We start from the raw sequence: 20,113 nt of genomic DNA, 5'->3' as shown, positions 1-20,113 counted from the left end.
CGTTAACCTTGTGACTCACCATGTAATTCCAGAATGTAATCGACACAACAAATTCAAGTTTAAGCGATCGCCGTGTGTGTAATATCAGAATAATTAAATAGGTACCGTGTGAATAGGAGACTTCCCGTACATGTGTTTCTGCCACAAAAAATATCCAGGTCGACAGTTTATTGGCGACAGCACACGTACATTCGGCTGGAATGCTAAGCAGTTTCGTGGTAAACGCGAGTAACTACGGTGAGCGGTACTGTAGACTCTCTGTTACACTATGAAATGTAATACATTACAATGAGCGAGCTGCGAGTGCGGCCCAAGGTGAAACACAACATGGTCGCGATACCCGCGCGGCTCGGCGGCTAGCGGCGCGCGGCGAGCGGCGCGGCTGCACCACGCTACTGTGAGACGTTCTCAAAGCAGCGATGACCTCGCAAGCATCAAGCAAGCCATGTCGTTCTAAATACTGAATTAGCGACAAAACTTTTCTTGTCATTTTAAAATAAATCATTAAGAGGGAACATACGTTTTAAAACAAATTGTAATGAAGTGTGTGATAAACACATTTGGGCATCGTAAAAAATATCTTCTAATAAAATACAAGAGATGTGTATCCACCCACACATGGGCTGCGGTGCTGTTAATTATAGGTATATTATATCGGAAATGTTGCCAGTTGTTTGTATTTGTATTAATAAAATATTACGTAGTACATACTTGGGAAGTAAATAGTCACTGGAGATTAAAGAAAAATCTCTTTAAGTTCTCGGATCTGGTTGAATTAACCATCTACTGTAAAACGTTTAGATTGAAAAGCAGGTCGTTGAATTGCGATGATTATTTTACGAAACACAGATAGGGGAACATTAAAACAGACGTAGCCACTTTTTTACCGCTAACGACCGGTCCGACTCCGCATATACGAGACATGGAATAAGTCAGACATTAACAATTTATTGCCCTCAATTACAATCATCGTGAAAAAAGCTACTTCACCGGCGGAATTCGGGGTTTAAATCTGAACCAAAGTGAAAAACGAAACGGTTGCCTTAATTCCACTTGGAGTCGGCGGTATTCGCCGGGATGTCACCACCGGCCGGCGACCGGGACCCGGCCGGCGGCCCTCGCAGCCAGCTCGAGAAGAATTCCAAACACGAAAATGCTGGCCATAAACAACGGAATGATTTGACTGAACTTCAAGAATTAAAAAATAAAATAAGTCTTAACAAATTTTAGATGTCTACGTCGGCCCCTGCTCTACGGTAGATCAGATAAAGCCTGACAAGGGTAAAGCGATGAAACCTAACTGCGTTAAAAAATAAACAATTTTGTGATCAGTTTATCCGGATTTTATCCGACGATGACGCTTACAGGCTCCCACTTCGTACATGTTTCGACATGATTCGTATTTGATGTTATCATTTTTTTCCACAATCCGCTTTGCATAATTATGTAACTAGTAAAACTAGATGACCGGGGTACAACTATGAGTAATATGTAATAGTTGGAATAGAAAAGTGACACGTTTATATTCTATTCACGGTTCTAGAATGGAAATACAGGAAAGGCAATAAAACTTAGAACATGATTGTGTACTCACTACTGCTAGTATCTAAGGTCTATAAAATGCTGTGAAGATTTTGTTTTCGAGATATTTTCATCGTTGAATTCTTAATCCTCAAGCGATTAAGATCTTCGCTTTTTTGTTTGAACACTAAAATATTTGACCATTTTAATTCGCAAGTGGAATTTGCTGTGGTTCCCAGCATATGATCAACCTTCAACGTCTATAAATTCGTCGAAGTATGTACACACGTAAGTACCGTGCGTTGTTCCATACTAAATAACGGCGACGATTTATTCGCGCGCGGCTGCGGATACGACCCGAGCATAATATGAGGTGAGCCACTCACACCGCGATTCACAATTCCTAGAAAAGGTGCGCGTGTGATGAATAAAGGCAGGAACGCGAGGAATTTCATCATTGCAGATTTGAGGGCTCGTCGCGCCCTCCGCTACGTGAGAACGCACCCGAACGACCGCCGCACTAAACTAATAAAAATGGAACGCAGACGTTCGCTTAAAATGGAAACCGATTTAATTTTGGAACGGGACGAGACTGGCCGAACTACGTTTTAATTTGAATTTTGATTGACACAGATCACTTAGATATTTAATCCGGATATTTGTCTCTACTTGAAAATAATCAGCTCGCAAATTACTTTTCGGCTACCATAATAAATCGGTCTCTTTGAACAATTTTATTAGCGGCCGTAAATGTTAGAGAGACGTAGTTAAAATGTCAGAATTTGACCGTAAACGAGCGTTCATTTCAAAAAGGAGTGTTTTCTTTAGCGCTCGCCTCGAAACCCACTGTAATAACAAGGCCGGTAAACTTTATTGTCTATTCACTCCGCTGATGAGCTTATTTTCTTTAACTTCACGTCTATGACTAATCGTTATTTACGATCTCGGGTTTTTATAATTCGGACCATTGTTATTTTAGCACCCATGTACGCGGACACTCCAAATGATTGAGACGTTCGGTACATTGTGCTGTAAGTTTATTTAGGCGGATTAACTAGAAAATCCAAGCTGGTTAATTGATAGGTTGCTGAATACCTGTGCAGTGGCTTCGAACAATGCAACCCGCGCGCGGCAATTATACACGCTCCGATTGTTTAAATTTGAAACTTATGAAATTGTGTTTCAACTTTATTTGTAATGGGGTACTTACATGCTGCGTTGTAATATATTTTTCAAAGTTATTTTATTTTGCAAGGATTTTTTGTTAAACTTTAATTGCCTCTACGAAGGGAAAGAGATAAAAGGCGGTGTCGAAGACCGACCGAGGCATTTCATAGCTTCGGTAAACTTTATTAAAAGAAGCGGATGTAGGGGTAAGTATTTTAAGAGGAACCTGGCGCGAGCGGACTGAGATAAAGGAAATTATTAAGTGCTCTCTCTTCGATAAAAAAAACACGCACGGAAGTCGCTTCGAACTATAGCATAAAGCGTCCATGGAACGTATCGGGTTGCAGTATGAAGTAATAATGCGATGATCCGTGCGAAGGTTTCCGTTTTTCGAGTAAATAGAAACTTATGTAACGAGTCGACCTGCGCGGGCGGTGGGTGTAATCGCAGGAGGATCACGATGTAATTACAGACAAATCTTTGTCCTCGAGTGGAGGTTATCGTTCGAATTCGTGTAGGTGTGAAGATGACGCGACGTGGTACAGATTGTTAATTACTTTCTAATGGAGAAGCTGCTAGCGGCGGCGCGCAAGAAGAGGCGGTTCTCACGCGTGACAATGGAAGAACGGCAGTCGATATCTGTCATGTGCTTTACCGTATTGTTTTGAAATTCGTATTGAAAACTGACGTCACATTAACGTTAATTTCTGCGAACGTAACCATCACCGTAAGTAACTTCATTAGAAAGAAGACGTCCGACGACGCTGACAATACGAGACTGTACTTTCATTTAACGCCACTATTTAGAGCGTGAAACTATTTACGAAACATGCAAAATAAGTAACAATCTCTAGAATTAGTTACGCTGTTGCTTAGTCTACTTGTTCCACAATAAAGACGCGTGTTTCTTCACTAAATGACACACATGCATTAATCAGTTTTCCTGGTAACGAGATTTTTTGTGAGATGTTACAATTTTATCGGTAATTGCATGAACATAGGTTTACCTATGTGAGTAGTTTGTAGAAAACAAACTGCTTGCGGACAGCGGCAGAATGCCTGCCAGAGTGGCAGAGCAGCCGGGCTCCCCTCGGCGTGGTTACAAATTCGTTGCGCTTCGTTGCCGGCGAAACAGACACATAAAACTATATAAATATGACCATAACGAGATTTTGTGATTTAATTAAACTTAATTAAGTTTAAGCACGCTAGTTTTTTATAAACGTCTCACGGTAAGAAATAAAACTGGATTAATATTGATAATAGTCCAGAAGTGTGGGAGAAAAAGTGTATTTTTTGCCAAGCACATTCTTTCTGTGAGCTCGGTGTCGCCGAGTTCAGTAGGTCCAGCGTAGCGAGCACTGTGCAACGCAGCAGTAACATTTCTTTTGGCATTTATAATATTTATTTTCTTTAAAAGTAGAATTTGAATGCTAAGAAGATCAAACTAAAATACAAAGTATGCTACAGCACCGAATACGGAATAGACATACAATGGACCACAAAAAGTATAGTTCACGGTCAGCATAGCTCGTTGTAGCGGTAGGCACGGGCCGCGACCGCGGCCGCAGACGCCCGCCGTGCATGCGCGGAAGTACACTTTGACATTTTCGTGCTCTCTCTTTCCCTCTTTATGGCAGGTGTAGCGATACCAGTAACATTTTTTCGCATAAAAACGGCAAGTCGAGTAACGGTCCTTCGACCTATTTGACGGATGAGCTGGACGCTCTTGGGGGATAAACATGCCTCTTGCAACTGGGGTGTAATTAACCCCATGTGCATGTGCATTAGCCTTTAATTCGTTTCAACTGTAGATAGGTGAGCAATTGTGACCGCGCTCCGAGCTACGTGTCGAGACTTGCTCATAATCCAGTCTTCACCTTTGTGACATCCGGGCAGTCTAACGGATTTCTCAAAGCCGTGCATTACAATATAAAAGTTGTGATTTACAAACACAAATTGTTTAGAAGTAAAATAAATGAAACTAAGCAGCCGGGCGGTTGAATACTAATGAGATTTCTTTTTGGAGTGAGCCATCTCTTTCTTTAAATGCTGCATGATAAATCGTTTCTTTCTATGCGTCGTTAACGTGCGCGCCGCTTTACTTGTAATTTTACTGTTTGATGTTGTCAGTAATATTAATATGCTCATGACCTACTATCGGCCAGGTCAAATCTCCCTATGACTCAGGTTGAGCACCGATTTATTTCATGAGGAATCAGATAAAAAGTTGTGGTGTTGTTGCGTATGTATAGAACGGTACGAGCGGGTTGAACAGCGCGCTGGGATGTAGGTAATGTAAGTACCCGCGGACGGCGCGAGGGCATCGGGTTTCAAAATATTGTGATGGGCTCGCGTCTGGCTGAGGCTTGTAATCGACATTTCGAAAATCGGTTGTCTTTTTAATAGTGTAACTTCGTTTACTTGACCGATGAGTGGGACGTTGACTGGGCCGGCGCACGGATCACTAATCCTGCATCGAACACTACCTACTCAATCTAAAAATTACATTTATTCTTCCGGGCGATGTGCCTCGTAAAGCAGCTCTCTTGTAGTCGTTGGTGACCTCATTGTGGAAAAAAACATAGCCAGCAAATAATGCCATAGGGCATTGATTAAGGCGGCGCAACCCAACCATGACATCAGGCTGTAAAGTTGAAGATGCGTCGCGTATGGAGTACGAACATATCCTTTCGACTAGAAAATATGCAACATGTGGCATATACGAGTAATATAGCATACGGAACATAGCACGATTTCTAACTTCCATCGAAAAAGACAAACGACATATGGCAATGGATTCGACAGCGGCAAAACCCGGACTTTACCTGTCACTTTCCAAATTAGTCAGACAGGATTATTTCGCGTCACTTTCGCTCAATTAATCGAGTGTCACCACATGTCGGGCAACTGTATGTGAATTTAAACAGGAAGGATCAATTTAGCGTTAATTCATTTGGAATGATACGGTGCCGGACGCGTAGAACTATGATACAAAAAGTCTCAAATATCGTCTAAGTCAGCCGTTTTAGGGTCTCTCTCGGTGATCTCTCGTTTAGTTACCAAATGTCACGTTTCTCCAGATGGTCCGAGCTTGTGCAAGCGGCCGAGCTTAGGAGCGATTGTTTGTTTAAACATTACGAGACGGTACGACATTTGAAGCGGGCCGCTAAATAAAATACAAATAGCACTCGAAGCCTCGAGTGTCCACACGAGAGCTGTGTAAACCAAAGACAATTGACGCCAGCGAAATAGCCATGGTTGTCTAAGGCCAATTAAGGTGTCCGTTATCCTTGAAAACGAGATAGATCTAAGCGCGATCTGTAAATAAATAACAGGTAATTACAATATCGAATCACGATCCCGACCGGCCTCCGCGTTCTAATCGCCGGCGAAGATGAGAACGCAGTCGCAGCGAAGGTTACTGCGGCGGCTGCGCTCTACTCCGCCGCGCACCGCTCCGCTCCGCTGTGATACGTGCCGCTCGCTCCCCGCGCCTACTTACATGCCGCAAACCCGTACCTCGCAAGTTCACGTCTCTCCGTAATTAATTAAAAATGAACCATTCAACGCTGTTATTCTCCCACGCGTTCACTTGTTAAACAGTTAAGTATTCTTAACATCGTCGCTTCTGTCAAATTTATAAACACTCGTAAGAATCTCTTTATTTAACAACTGCATGACTAGTCAGGGACGAAAAGAACAGTTTAGGCTATCTGAAGGTGATGGACATTATATTATACACCATGATCTGGTAACCTGTCAACCCAGTTTATTGGTATGTATGTAGTCGCAGACACTGTATGATTCTCTTAGTTCCTTTTACTATTAAAAAAGGGAACGAGATGCCTCACTGGCTTTGTTGTGGTTACAACCGGAGTGTCGATAAGACGGCATAGCAGATTCAGTTGGGGTTCTGATGTGAATGTTTGAGTACACTTACCGGCCAAGTGAAGTCGAAGGGGAACACGATGGGGTTGCTGAATCCTTCCACGTTGAGGTTGGGGACGTCCAGGGAGTTGCCTCCCAGCACGGGCGTCGTGATGTCGCCAAATGTACACGGCGACGTCGTATCGATATTCGCTTGGTAAATCTTGAGACAAACTCGGAATTTAGTCCTGCACGGCGACAAACACGCCGCTTCACTATTCGAGGAACCATCACAGCACTGTCCACTATTTAACCTACCCAGTGTGTTCGTAAAGCTTTTTATTCTAAGTTCAAACGATCCGGACGTCAGCACCTGAAAAGAAAAAAGTAAATTACTAAATTGCCAGCGTTTCTTATAATATGTTACTATACGTATAGGTGTCAATACAGATAAAAACAAGTACAGTCTTCAACGCCCTTTAAGATGTAATCCTTAAACAAACTATTTGCACAACTGTCGATGCGATCGATCCCGTTGAAACATTAACGGTTTTACTGGACAGTTATGTAGGTCGTTCCAAAATGGGGTTGCGAGTGCTCATAAGGGGTGACTGTACCCAATGACACCCCTAACCCGATTCTCATTTCCACTGAACACAGATATGGTGGCATTACAAACTATTGTTTTACAATATAATGAAATATCGTTTACTTATTGATTTAATGAGGTATTTTTCAAATTATAAAATTTTAATTTGAATGAAATATTTAAAAAAAAATGTCCGAAATAAAACATTACAGAGGAGTCGTTAACTCCCCATAGTTTTGTAAATGTGAATAATAATAGCGCAACTTTTTGTCGCCCTCCAGAGCAATGCAACCCTTGCATTATAATATAACGCAAGAATGTACGTATAGTGCAGTCAGTTGCACACTGCGCACTGGGGTCAGTCACTATACTAATGTATTAGGGAATGCGCATATAAGCACTGGGAATAATAAGCACCTTACTTAGCTATTTTTAGACGTCGTGCAAGATGCAGGAATTTATTACTTAAAAATATCCTATAACTACAATTATGGTCTCTTAATAAAAAAATAAACGTATTGAATGAAGTAGACGGCGTTATTTTTATGGCATCGGAAGGAAGTGGTAGGGTAGTACATATTAAGTTATGGCGTCCATGTCTTAAGCAAATCATTACCCGAGCTTCACCGTGTCAGTCATAAAAAAATCGTTTCCTGCGCACTTTTGTTGTAGGCTTTAATGATTAGTGAATGCTGTACCATAATAAATTAGATTCATAAAAGTTAACTACGCTTCTCATTTAGAATGTGTGGTTTGAATATTAATGCCGGTAACAATGCTAATTGAGAATATAATTAGATATAAAGTCTGGGAGAGGTGCAACTCACAGCGTCCAATGCGCCTGACGAGCAGGCATTGACGGCGCGTACGCATCTTTCCTCGGAACAGTGTTATCAGTAGAGGCGTGGAGTAGACAGTAGGTCTGTGTGTGGATAAGTCAAAATGTTACCCCCGTTTAAATAAAAGCTGCGGTAAAAAGACACCAGATTTCAACAAACTTCCTGTGTCTGTCGCAAGGGTGAACTCACTTGATTTGAAGGCAAGTAAACCTATAACCACATCTCCATCCAGCACCAAGGGAGAGACAAGGACCGCGACGCCTTCACACATTCACGTGGTTAACGAAACCAGGTAGGAACGAAACAAAAAAAATGCTCAAAAAAGATACGGACACTCTAAACATCCCCTTTTTGTTGAATGACTTGACATGTTGTTTATAAAATAAGGTATAGTAGCGCAGAACATGATGAATTGTGGCTTACTGTTTTAAGTTTTTTTTTCTTAGATACCATCGGTCTTGAGTTAAAGGGCATGAATGAAAGAGTTTAATTATTTTAATGGCAAACTGTAATGACAAAACGAGACAGAACCATGAGAATATAAAAAATGAAGATGCTCGTACGCGGGCTTCGGCGGTCGTCGTTCGCGGCTAGCCTCGGGCCCCGGCCGACCACGAACTAACAATTAAATAATACTTACCGGACTACCGAATATTGTATTTTATAATATCTTCGGGCGATCACTGCGTGATTGATGTTTATTTAGTAGCTCTTTTGTTTAAAAGGTGATAAGCTTTATGAGCTTTGTAACGTCAACGTGTTATTAAAAGAACACAAATAAAACATGGTTAAGCCTGTGAAAGTAAATAATATTAGAAGCACGTTTGAGTATCTGTTGTGAAAGAAACGGCCATTTTTATTTACTCATGTGGACGCCATGTTGAGCTGTGAGCCAGTAATCAATTACGCGTGAGTCTAATTTATTTAACATACGACTTCACATTTAATGCATTCGACATTACAGAGTCGTGAACATCAATATTCTCGTTTTTTACTTTGGAAAGTAACATTAATTGCGCCGGCGTAAGTCTCAACAAAACCGTCCAAATTTACTTGAGTAATCGACGATCTCGCAATAACGTTTCAGATAACTTGATGGTATACTATGCATACTAGCTTCTCTTCATTACATATCTGTATTTCGTTTGCGAAATTAATTTACTTTAAGTTATGTCTTTTATATAGATTGATACTACTAATTATTAATAAGGATCAATAGTATGAACATCATTGTGTACGCATAAGTAAGCCGACGAAGTAAACAACCGCTCCAGTCGGCAGGTTGAGAGCAGTCTAAAAATAACTCAAATAATGAAACAGGGGAATGTTTTTCATCTCGACGTTATACACACGCGAAATGTGTTAAAATAAACACCCAAACAGAGTCTTTTAATAGCGCGACGATGTGGCCAGAGTGCATCAGACAAAATTCGCAACATCAAAATACCAACTAACTTGGAACACTGCTGTATGATTTATTTTTTCGATTACTTATTTTTTAGTGCGAGCTAACACACATGCCGCAAAGATGTTCCGTTTAAAAATAGCCCTTTAAGATCAAATTAATTACCAACAAAAAACTAATTTGTCCTGTAAGTACAGCTGATGAGGCGAGTTCGGTTCTGTTACGGTTCTCTGAAAGGTTCATAGAAGTTAAAGATTCATTGTCAAATACATAGAAGGGGACGCATGCCGAGTTGGTCACAAAGGCCTTCCATTTCAAAGAATGTCTTTGCATGCAGGGACATAAAAGGACGCTCGTCTTAAAGCGAACAAAACGTTCTAAAATTCGGCGTCCGCGCGACAAAAGTTGCAATTTCTTTGTTCGGTTAATTTCAGCAGCTGCAATGGTGTTATAAAAGAAACGTACGATCCGAGCCAGGAATTTGAAATTAACGGAGAATCATGAGCGTGGAGCGTAATAGGCCCCGTAGATTGCCTGGAACGTATATGGAAAGCGCATAATAAGATATTTTGCGGTTATTTAAGCGTGTTGCACAAGCGAATTGAGATTTCGTGCGTTGGTGTTCGGAGCGCTATGATCGGACGAGAGTCGTGTACTCTTGTATCGTAAACCAGATCTTCTTGCTTGAATTGTTATTGGGATTATACGTGTGAACCTCTCGCCGTCGAGATTGAATACGGAACTTATTAAAATACTTTCGAATAAGTACTTGCTAGCGTCTGCCTTAAAAAGAGTCCTCTGATCTCGTAACGTAATGGGTTAAGTGAAATAGATTTATATAGATGAACTATTTTTTTTAATATTTTTAGGCCACACAAATATACGTAGATACCGGTCTGCCGACATTCAGGTACTCATGTATTGCATCCTAGATGGTTACGTGAAATTAGTTTGAATGCACTCGCGATCATCCATTGCACAGCGTAATTCGTTGCAACGTTATGAAACGGTAAACATACCGGTGATTTGGAATACGCATAATACGAGAAAATGTAGCACGAAATAAAATTTGTAGTCAAGGGATTTATAATATTGTTTGTAAAAAACATAAGGTCGCGATTATTTTAAACCAAAAAACAAATTTATAACTTAGGTATATAATGGTGCTGATTCCTGTAGACAAGTTATACCTGTCAATTTCTTATCCGCCGAAAAGGAAAGGGACGGATAATCGACAAGCATAAAATTTATGGAACACACGTCAATTTTGGGCAGGAATTTTAAAAACCCTCGCAAACGTATATATTGAGCAATAACCCGACAGAATAAAGTTGACAGCACACGTCAAACGGGTTGCATAACAGCGAGATGCCTCTTTTATTCGCCCGGATTATTGATTCATTTTAAAATGAATAGTTGTCAATTGGATGATTATCATCCGTCCCCTTCCTTTTTGGCGAATAAGAAAATGACGGGTATAACTTAAAATAAAATTAGGAGGTGTCTGCAGGAATCGGGGCCAATATTCATTAACTATTGGAATTGTTAGTAGATACGCGTTTTATAATTATGTAGCAGGAAACGTGACATTACCCGCGAGGCGGCGGCGTGGGACAGCCAGACGCCGGAGAGCTCACCTTTTCAATTATTAATTTCAACAACGCCTACAAGTACTAATTATTTCTCACAATCAAGTGTCTGAGCATTCAATAACTGTCAACAGTCGTCCTTAACTTTCTACCCACATGTAACAGAAGCCTGCGCCTGCGACTCATCTCCCCGCTATGCCTGAAGCGTTGTGCAACCCACACCGAGCTAGCTAGCTGACACATTTACCCAATTCGGAACTTCATAATTTACGTACTAGACAATAGGGCTTTAAATTAGAAGGTTACTGTTCAAATCAAATATGCGAAATACCGAGCTTTGTAAATTAATAATATATTATCTTAAATCGTATTCGAAATACAAAATGACAACGCATGGCGAGTTTTTCTTTTTTAAACTTTACGTAGAAACTTTCGTAATGCTTAGTGATTATAACAAACAAACAAGCGTTTATAAATAATTCAAAGTGTCGATTTCCTCAGGTATCCAGTTTGGCGACATGTCGTAATGTGAGCAGAGATCCTGGCGACGAGATAGTTTTTACGCGGCCGCGGGATGTGGAATCAATTAACCGTTCAAGTCGCTATTGAAAAGAAAGAGGAAGGGCTTTGAAGAGCTTATATTGAAAGAAATAGCGATCGGTAGTCGAGGACAATGGATCACGAGTACCGCGGCGAGGGCATAATGAATCCGTCATTTGTCAAACGAGGCACAGATAGGGCGGAGTGATAACTGAGAGAGGTCTTCTGGGTTCGGCGACGCATGTGTCCGCGCACAATCGAGCTATTACATGCTCTTATAATACAATGAGACGAAAACTCAAGTTTCACATAGTTAAGCTGTTAAAAACCGACGATTATACGGATTTCGTACAAGGAGGTCTTTTATAATTGACTCGGTTCTCATAGAACAAAAACCTTTTCGGACAATGGACGAAATTATAACAGGGTTAAAGCGACCGTTAGGGAGTTTCACATACTTAAATGCTTATTGCTACTAACATGACATATGACGATTAATTATTATTGTGTTGTTGTGAAAATGTGTGCGACTTCTGCCGAAATGACGCCGTGACTCGGTAGGTGGTCAGCTCTGAACAAGTTGTTTATATGATTGCTGAGAAAATACTTTGAAACTATGTATTGTTAGTAGGCGAGGCGGCTTATTTAGGAAATTTTGGTCGTGATTTGGTATTCTACTTAGGTTAAAAAATAATAGATAAAACTATATTAAGTTTTATAGCAACAATATATAAATACATTTTCTCGATATGCAAAATGTACGAGCGGTTTTTATTTTAATCATTTATGAAATAAGTGACCAAGAACGGCTAGGATACTAGTGTGATAAGGAACTCACGACTCTGAAATGAACTTTAAATCATCATGGCAGGCAATTAGAATTATGAAAAAAGCAGATGTTTGAACTCAGAGTTGCCATTAATACGGGCTGCACCTGCCGGCCGCGCTGCGGGCCGCACGGCCTGCATTCACACACATCACACACTCCACTCCCTCAATACACACTTTAAATTGAAATTTAACCTGTCGATTATATCACAAATCATATCGCAATCACACATGCGCTTTGGCAGGGATTCTCAACAGAAGGGCCCAAAGATAAAATAAATTTTCGTAACTAACATTATTTTTTTATTGATAAGATACGAATATAGGTGTTACATAAGTTAGACTGTATTTTTTGTACGGCGTGAATAGTACTTAAAAGAAGGAGAATACACAGTTATTTGACGTATACACTTATGCAAGACAGGGAAAAGGTTGAGAACCCCTGTGTTGTACTATGCGAGCTATGACATGTTATGTCCTAGATAAGCGACAGCAGGTAGGCGCTGAGCGTAATTAAGAATCGAGAATACATAGAATGTGGCAGCCAACAATCTAGATATTAGGCCCGGTTTACATTACGAAACTAATGCATGAAAGTGCAAGCAGCCCAAACCGACTTGACCGATTCGTTTCTTTATTCGTGAAACTAAGCTGCCAGTGGTGCGATAATAAATTAATGCAATACATTAATTACAAGTAACGTAAACCGTGCCATATAGTCGCTCAGCAATATTACTTAAATAATTCCTAGACAAATAACATACCTACGTATAACGCTCAGCACAGATAAGTATAAAACATTCATGATAATTTCCCTTTTTAGTAGAATTGCAATATGATAAAAAGTTAAACGGCATAATTTTAAAATCGATCAATGTTATTTCTCGGGGATGAACACATTATAATGTGATCAAAAGAACCTTCAGTGAATTATTTATTGAAAATTGGAAATTATTCGGTTGCGGTTTTGGACAGACGTGTTTCCGACGCCGCTTCCGATCGATCGGTCGAATGATCACGCGATTTCAAATTTGATCACGAGAACAAGAATAAGCCCACTTACATCAATATTAAGTCGAACTAGCCCCAGGCTTCTTCAGGGTTATTTTTAAATTAGATAAAGACAGCCTCCTCCAAGAACAGTTCCACCGGATGGCGATAAAGTGCAAGTTGGGCAAGTTGCATGCACCTTACAGATAGGTAGGTATATAGGTAAGTGAATATAGGCGTGTGAGCTACAAAGGATCGAGTGGAGTGATCAGTGGACAATTACATCAATGTACGACGGTGGTCACGTAGAAGGGACCGGGGGCAAGGCAAGACAAACCTGTCTGACGCGGTGGTGCGCAAAATACCGTTTTTTATGAAACAACGAGACTTCATTCATAATGTATTATAGTGCCTTGAAAACTCACTCGCTCGCATACACGCAAAACTAACCATAAATCTACAGGAGTTAAGTGGGCATTCGTAGTGTGTGAATCGAGCGCTGCTGCAGGAACCTGTATCACCTGCTAATTTAATTTTTAACTCGGCCGGCTCTGTTAAAAACAATAAAAGCATAGCCAATTGTCGACAAAAAGTCCACGAAATTTACTCGTAAGGGTCGAGATCTCACGAATCGATTCTTGACACACCGGTTGCACACATACGAGTTTTATTAATATTCGCGTGTATCAAACTGCATTTGTGTTGGCAGTAATAACGGTACATATACGCGAACACATTAATAAATAGGTAGGTAGATATAATGTTGAATGTGTGTGCGCACACGCACGCATTGGGGAATAGTTCCCTCATCGCAAATTGCCATTGAAGACCGGTAAACGATGCGGGAGAACAAAAAGTCACCCGACCAGAGTATCGATTTTTTATCGGCTTTTGCTGACATTTCGGTAGGGGCTTATTACATAGCAATGTACCTACCTACCTAGTTGTGTTAGGAATGCCAGTTACAATGTTAGGAAATGGCATAGCGTAGGAACACTAGTCGATTGGGAAAGTATAGGTATCGAGTTAGCGTGTATCGATGTAGGGGTGAATCATGCCGTGAGCGTTCTCGCGATGCTGCGATCTTAGGTACCTACCTACGTAAGTAGGTATAAAGATAGATATTATACACTTGTGAAGTACCTACCTAGTGTAGTCAGTACAGTAGTATAAATAAACGTAATGTCTGTCAGTGTCTTGCGTCTTACTAGACGGCCTACCTATTAGGTTAGAATCAATATTATATTTTTATATAGATAGGTACAATAATAAGTAGGTAGGTACCTACCAGGTAGACGAGATTAGAACTTAACTAAAGTTATCACTGTAACCACGATAGGTACCTATATTTAAATGTAAATATTGACTAATGACAATGAAAAACTTGATTAGTATCAATAGTAACGAGGAATACCTACTAACCTACCTACCTCACATAGGTACCTACAATCAAGCAGAAAGTGTAAAGTTGCAAGTAAGCAAGTTGCGAAGGGCCCTCAGGGAAACACGTAACCTTGACCAGACCTACGGGCAGTGACCTCTAATAATATTGGACACCTATTTAAGTATTAAGCACAACACATTATTATTGCCGACTAAGTTTCATAACTTATATTTACCTACTACGAACGGCTCAGGGCAACCACACAAGTAACCTATTTGGTTTTATGACAGGTGCGGTAATGAGACATTTTCCGTCGATTAGCTTCAGCCAGTAAACAACAGGGCAAGCGTGTAACTAGACCGAACTACTAACCCTAACCGAAATATCGCGCCTTGAGACGTCTGGAAGTTATTCCCGTCTTGGGTACAAGCGAATCGTAGCGGATTAATCTCTTTTGGAGTTCACATCGCGAAGGCTTGGAATGCATCTAATTTTAAAACGAAGAGGCTCGCGACCTAGCTGACCCCGCGCGCCGGCCGTATTAAAACCTGAACTTTCTTTATAACTATGTACCCTAACTATGTTTGCTCGGTAAACGTATTGAACACACACAGGCGCGTCTTCGAGTCGAGCGAACAGGCTCCGGCCCGGTCACGACTCTTGCCGAGATCACTTAGCCCTCGACTATCCAGGACGATCTGGAGTTGCCAGCAGCCCGCAACGCTCGTGGGAAAGTAGCAGTCTAGTCTAGCACTCTTGCTGAGACTTGTTGTTTATGTACTAAGTTTACTACCGTGTTGTCGGTTGGATTACAAGTCCAACGTAAACACGGGGATTCGCGGTTTTGCAGTCGGTGTCAGTGTCAGTACCTGGGGCAGAAACCCTAGCAGGGCGACGAGCACCGCGGGGGCGCGCATGCTGGCGCGGCTAGCGGCGCCTGGGCATACACAGCGACCGCTTCGGCCTAGGCCCGGCGGTCGTCAGCACACAGCAAACGAAACCCCGCAGCAATCCATTACACGCACATGTCTGTACTGAGCGATTCACTGCAAGTCCCACAGCACAAGTATTGAGATGTCACTGGTTGCGCTCATCGGCTGCGGCGAACCGGTCGTGCACTACGTTCGAAACGCGCGCGTCGCATGCGAGTGGCAGCGAGTTGTAGTAATGATTACGTGTGATCGCGGCAGCGCGTGACGGCGGACTGAGGGCGGCGGCCGCGCGGTGCGGGCAGCGCGCACCTGGCGCCGCGTACCCCCGGCGGCCGGGAGATGGCGCTGTGCGGCGCATCTGCCGGCCGCCCCGCCCCGCGCGCGCGCTACATACACCCCTACGTCAGCCAAGCAGAAAATACACGGAAAACAGCCGTCTCGTACGCAAACGAACACGTGTCCGTATGTAAAAAGTTACGAGAAGAATAGCGCTGACAGTTTCTTTACAATTGAATACCTACCAACTTACGGAGTTTCAAAATGATGTTAGATTTGGAGGATTTATTAAAAGTAGTAGAAATTTGATTAAATTAGGTAAATAAATAGATATTAATAATGTTTTACGATATTAAATAGGTATTTTAAAGTTAGGAAGGTAAGTAAATTCGCATCCTGCAAACGTATACATATTTTACCTAATAGGTAAGGTAACTTACTTGATAAGTAGGTATAAATTCTAACTGAAACTTTGCTGAAAACTTTTCCGATAACTTTTATCAAGTTGAATGGACTATTGAAAAGATTTTTAAACGTGTGTATTAGGTACCTACCTATATACCTATTTGTGTATAATATTTAAGTTTTAGCGGTACTTATACCTACCAATGTTTATTAAAAATAAACTGATTTTGTGAAGGGTTGTTCTTATGCACTAGCGGTTAAGGCATGTTTGGACAACATAGGTACCTAGGTAGTTTAGTTTTGTGGCACAGATTACCTACCTACCTACTAAATGTCGTTAGGAATAATGAGAACTACCTATTAAGCTGTCTTATAGGGATTACACTCTTTTGTTAAAGTAAAAACAACCGGACACCCATCCATATTTTAGCCAGACTGATGTCACAAATCAGCGCGCGCAGCAATCAACAGGTTAATGTACCTACCTACCTAATATTAATAAGTAACTTTATGTACCTATAAGGTGATTAGAATTGTTTTATTAGAATTAATTAATACTTTTATATAATAAAAGGTTCAGATCTTTAAAAATAGGGGCCCCTCTATAGCAACGAATACAAAATATCATGTCGTTTCAATGTAGTTAAGTAATTATTATAATACCTATACCTAATATCCTAATATGTTCACTTAGGCTAATTAGCATAAACATTAAGTATATTATTTTAATGGCCTGGTGAAGTAATTATGATTGGTAGAAAAAATCGACATGATTTTAGCTTAGGTAGGTATATTGATTTAAAAATTTAATGTAAGTACTTTACACTACTTGCTCCAATATACCTAACTTGTAACTGGGTGTTATTGGTTACTGAGGCCCCGCCCATGTAACCTGCTAACTTTCAACTGCGTCAGTGTTGCCAGCGTTGCATTTTCGGAGCAATGCTGGCAGTTTTTACATTCCTTCTGCGCCCAAATTAAATAAGAATCTTTTCCTGAATAATTGATATACTACTGCTATAGTACTGTACGTACTATTGATAGCATTATTGACATTTACTTTTCAACTAGTGTAAGAGACTTAAGGACTTTTGCGTTCCGTTGATTGTGTTAGTGAAACGGATAGAGAGATTGTGTCCTTTGTAACATGATGGACCATAATATGAGCGAAACTTCATCACAGGTATTCATCTTAAGACAAAAGTGTCTGCAAGTTGCCGTCTAAACAGAAGGCGCTTGCGGCTGTGCCCAACCCATTAGCGATTACGGGCGTGAGTTTATATTAAGGATGTCTGTGTTGTCGAGTCGCCAACACAGGTTTGGTACGTACGGTCACGAGCATTAATATGTATACACTTTGGTACAATGTCACATTAACTTTTTTGAAAAATTTAACTGTAGGTAAGTCTCACTAAATGTCAAATAATATAATATGTTAGTGCGACAGAGTCCTAAAGTGGGTACATTATATTGCTCATGACTGTACGATACTAGTAGTGCAATCATAACGTGACTAATTGAGGCGGCCCCTATAGGCTTAATGTTTTATAAATTATTAGCCGACAGCCAATAGAAAGCTATTTCTGACAATTTATATTGATGTGACATGATAGTTTACTCTTCTGGGATAGGCGGGAAGAATATACATACGTAATTCATTGATAATAAACAGTTAAAATAACTAATAAGTAAAACAAAGTATGAAGATCGAAATCATCTTCTTCTATCGTGTGGGTTGTGAGGTGGAATACCAACCTCATCAACCCTGGTGTCAGGGTTACTATTCTATTTTGTACTAATTCTTCTTCTTCTATCGAGCGGGTCAAGATTAAGAGGTGGATTACTAACTTCAGCAATTCTGGTGCTTGGGTTATTATTGAGCCGCCAAAGGTCCCTGACATGGCTCATGTAACGACTACTTACTTACATTACGTAAATAGTAACCGGGACGGACGGATGGAAGCACGGATCATCTTACTTTCGGACGATCTGGTGATCAGCCAATGTCCTAACTAAACTAGGGACCACAAAGTAATTTTTGTGACATGTCCTCACCGGGAATCGAACCCGGGACCTCCGGATCGTAAGCCCAACGCTCAACCACTGGACCATGGAGGTCGTGGTAAGATCGAAATTATATTTTATTACGTGACTTTTTGGACATTCATAATGGTTTTAAGGCCCGAAGTCCTTTCAAAATCTAAACCCCGTTGTCTGAAAATCTTGGCCGCGGGAGATATAATAACCATCAAAGCGAAAAATGGAGCGGTTTTCAGCCAGAATATCGTATAGCGTCCACTTTACATCTATGTCGGAAAACATACCTATATAACATGGTATAACAACACCAGGTACTTATGCTCAATCCTATGACAAGCTGCCATTGCTAGCCCTTTGATGACGTAAGTGTTACCACTGTGTTACCATTATATCTGTATCTCCAACATTCCAAGGACGTAAATTTTATTATTGAAAATTAAGCGAATTACTGACTAATGTATTTAATTACTATTACTTGTCAAATATATAAAAATCATTAAAACTGTAAGTAAATCTTTTACTAAAAGTTCAAAATTTCGTTGTAAAGTAAATACATACATACATAAACTCACGCCTATTTCCCACTTGGGTAAGCAGAGACTATAGAATTCCATTTGCAAAGTAAACAAAAGTAAAGTAAAAAGTAAGTAGTAAGTTTAAGTTTTGTAATGTAAATTTATAAGACAGCCTCCGTGGTCTAGTGGTTAGAGCGTTAGGCTCACGATCTGGAGGTCGGTTCGATTCCCGATGGGGACATTGTCGAAATCACTTTGTGAGACTGTCCTTTGTTTGGTAAGGACTTTTCAGGCTTGAATCACCTGATTGTCCGAAAAAAGTAAGATGATTCCGTGCTTCGGAGGGCACGTTAAACCGTTGGTCCCGGCTATTAGCCGTAAAAACACCTCCACCAACCCGCATTGGAGCAGCGTGGTGGAGTATGCTCCTTACCCCCTCCGGTTGATTGAGGGGAAGCCTTGTGCCCAGCAGTGGGACGTATATAGGCTGTTTATGTAATGTAAATATATGTATTATAAAAACTCTGGTCATGAAAGTAACAACGCAGGGTGGGATGACGTCAGCTGGGCTAACCTTGAAATGTTAGCTGTCACTTTTGAGCATACCTGATTTTCTTATACCATGCCTATATAACATGAAGATATCTTGTATTTTAGCGCCCACCCGCAGGGGAACAGTATGGTGGACAACATGACAAAGCATCACGCCTGTATCCACAAGGGGGTAGGCAGAGGTGTATAGTATCTATACGTTCACTTTTCGCCAGCTATGTTTAAGTCCCGTGAAATATGTCGAGCCTATTGCCATTAACCCGGTATAATAACCGGGTGACATCAATTATCTATTAGCATCGTGGAGTATGTGTGTATGTATGCTATACATATTCTCTTCTAATCGAAGAAATGAGCCCTATGCCCCGCAGTGGGACGTAATGTTATATTAGACTGTTTACGTCACTAGTAAACTGTTACGCCACTTATGAAGATAGGCTTGTTACGAACAAGCTAATAAATATATCGGACCGCCAGCCGTGCCCTGATTAAATAGAATTTAACTGTCCTAGTAGGTTCACCTTAAAACCTATTTAGAACACCTGTCGCGACCTAAATGACCTCACGTTATTTTATCATACGTGCGAAAATATTCATTACTTACATAAAAATTTCTTATCTTATTTAGCCTGTCCCAATGCTGGGCAAAGGCTTCACTCCAGTTCATCCGT

At 40.8% G+C, this 20,113-nt stretch overlaps 1 protein-coding gene across 1 annotated transcript in view; it reads right to left on the bottom strand.

Moving 5' to 3' along the window:
• LOC126380563 (neurogenic locus protein delta) overlaps positions 1-15,912 on the bottom strand; it is a 32,624-nt gene extending 16,712 nt beyond the window's left edge. Inside the window, exons 1-2 of the mRNA XM_050030060.1 lie at positions 15,592-15,912; positions 6,632-6,931 (exon numbers count right to left, since the gene is read on the bottom strand). Coding sequence (XP_049886017.1) covers positions 6,632-6,931; positions 15,592-15,639 — 348 coding nt within the window. The 5' untranslated portion in view covers positions 15,640-15,912. The remainder of the gene's footprint in view (positions 1-6,631; positions 6,932-15,591) is intronic.
• Positions 15,913-20,113: the final 4,201 nt, after the last annotated feature.

This window comes from Pectinophora gossypiella, chromosome Z, assembly GCF_024362695.1.
Source record: "Pectinophora gossypiella chromosome Z, ilPecGoss1.1, whole genome shotgun sequence".
Lineage (NCBI taxonomy): Eukaryota > Metazoa > Arthropoda > Insecta > Lepidoptera > Gelechiidae > Pectinophora > Pectinophora gossypiella.
The sequence above is the reverse complement of the archived record's forward strand: the minus strand, read 5'-3'. Positions and strand labels throughout refer to the sequence as shown.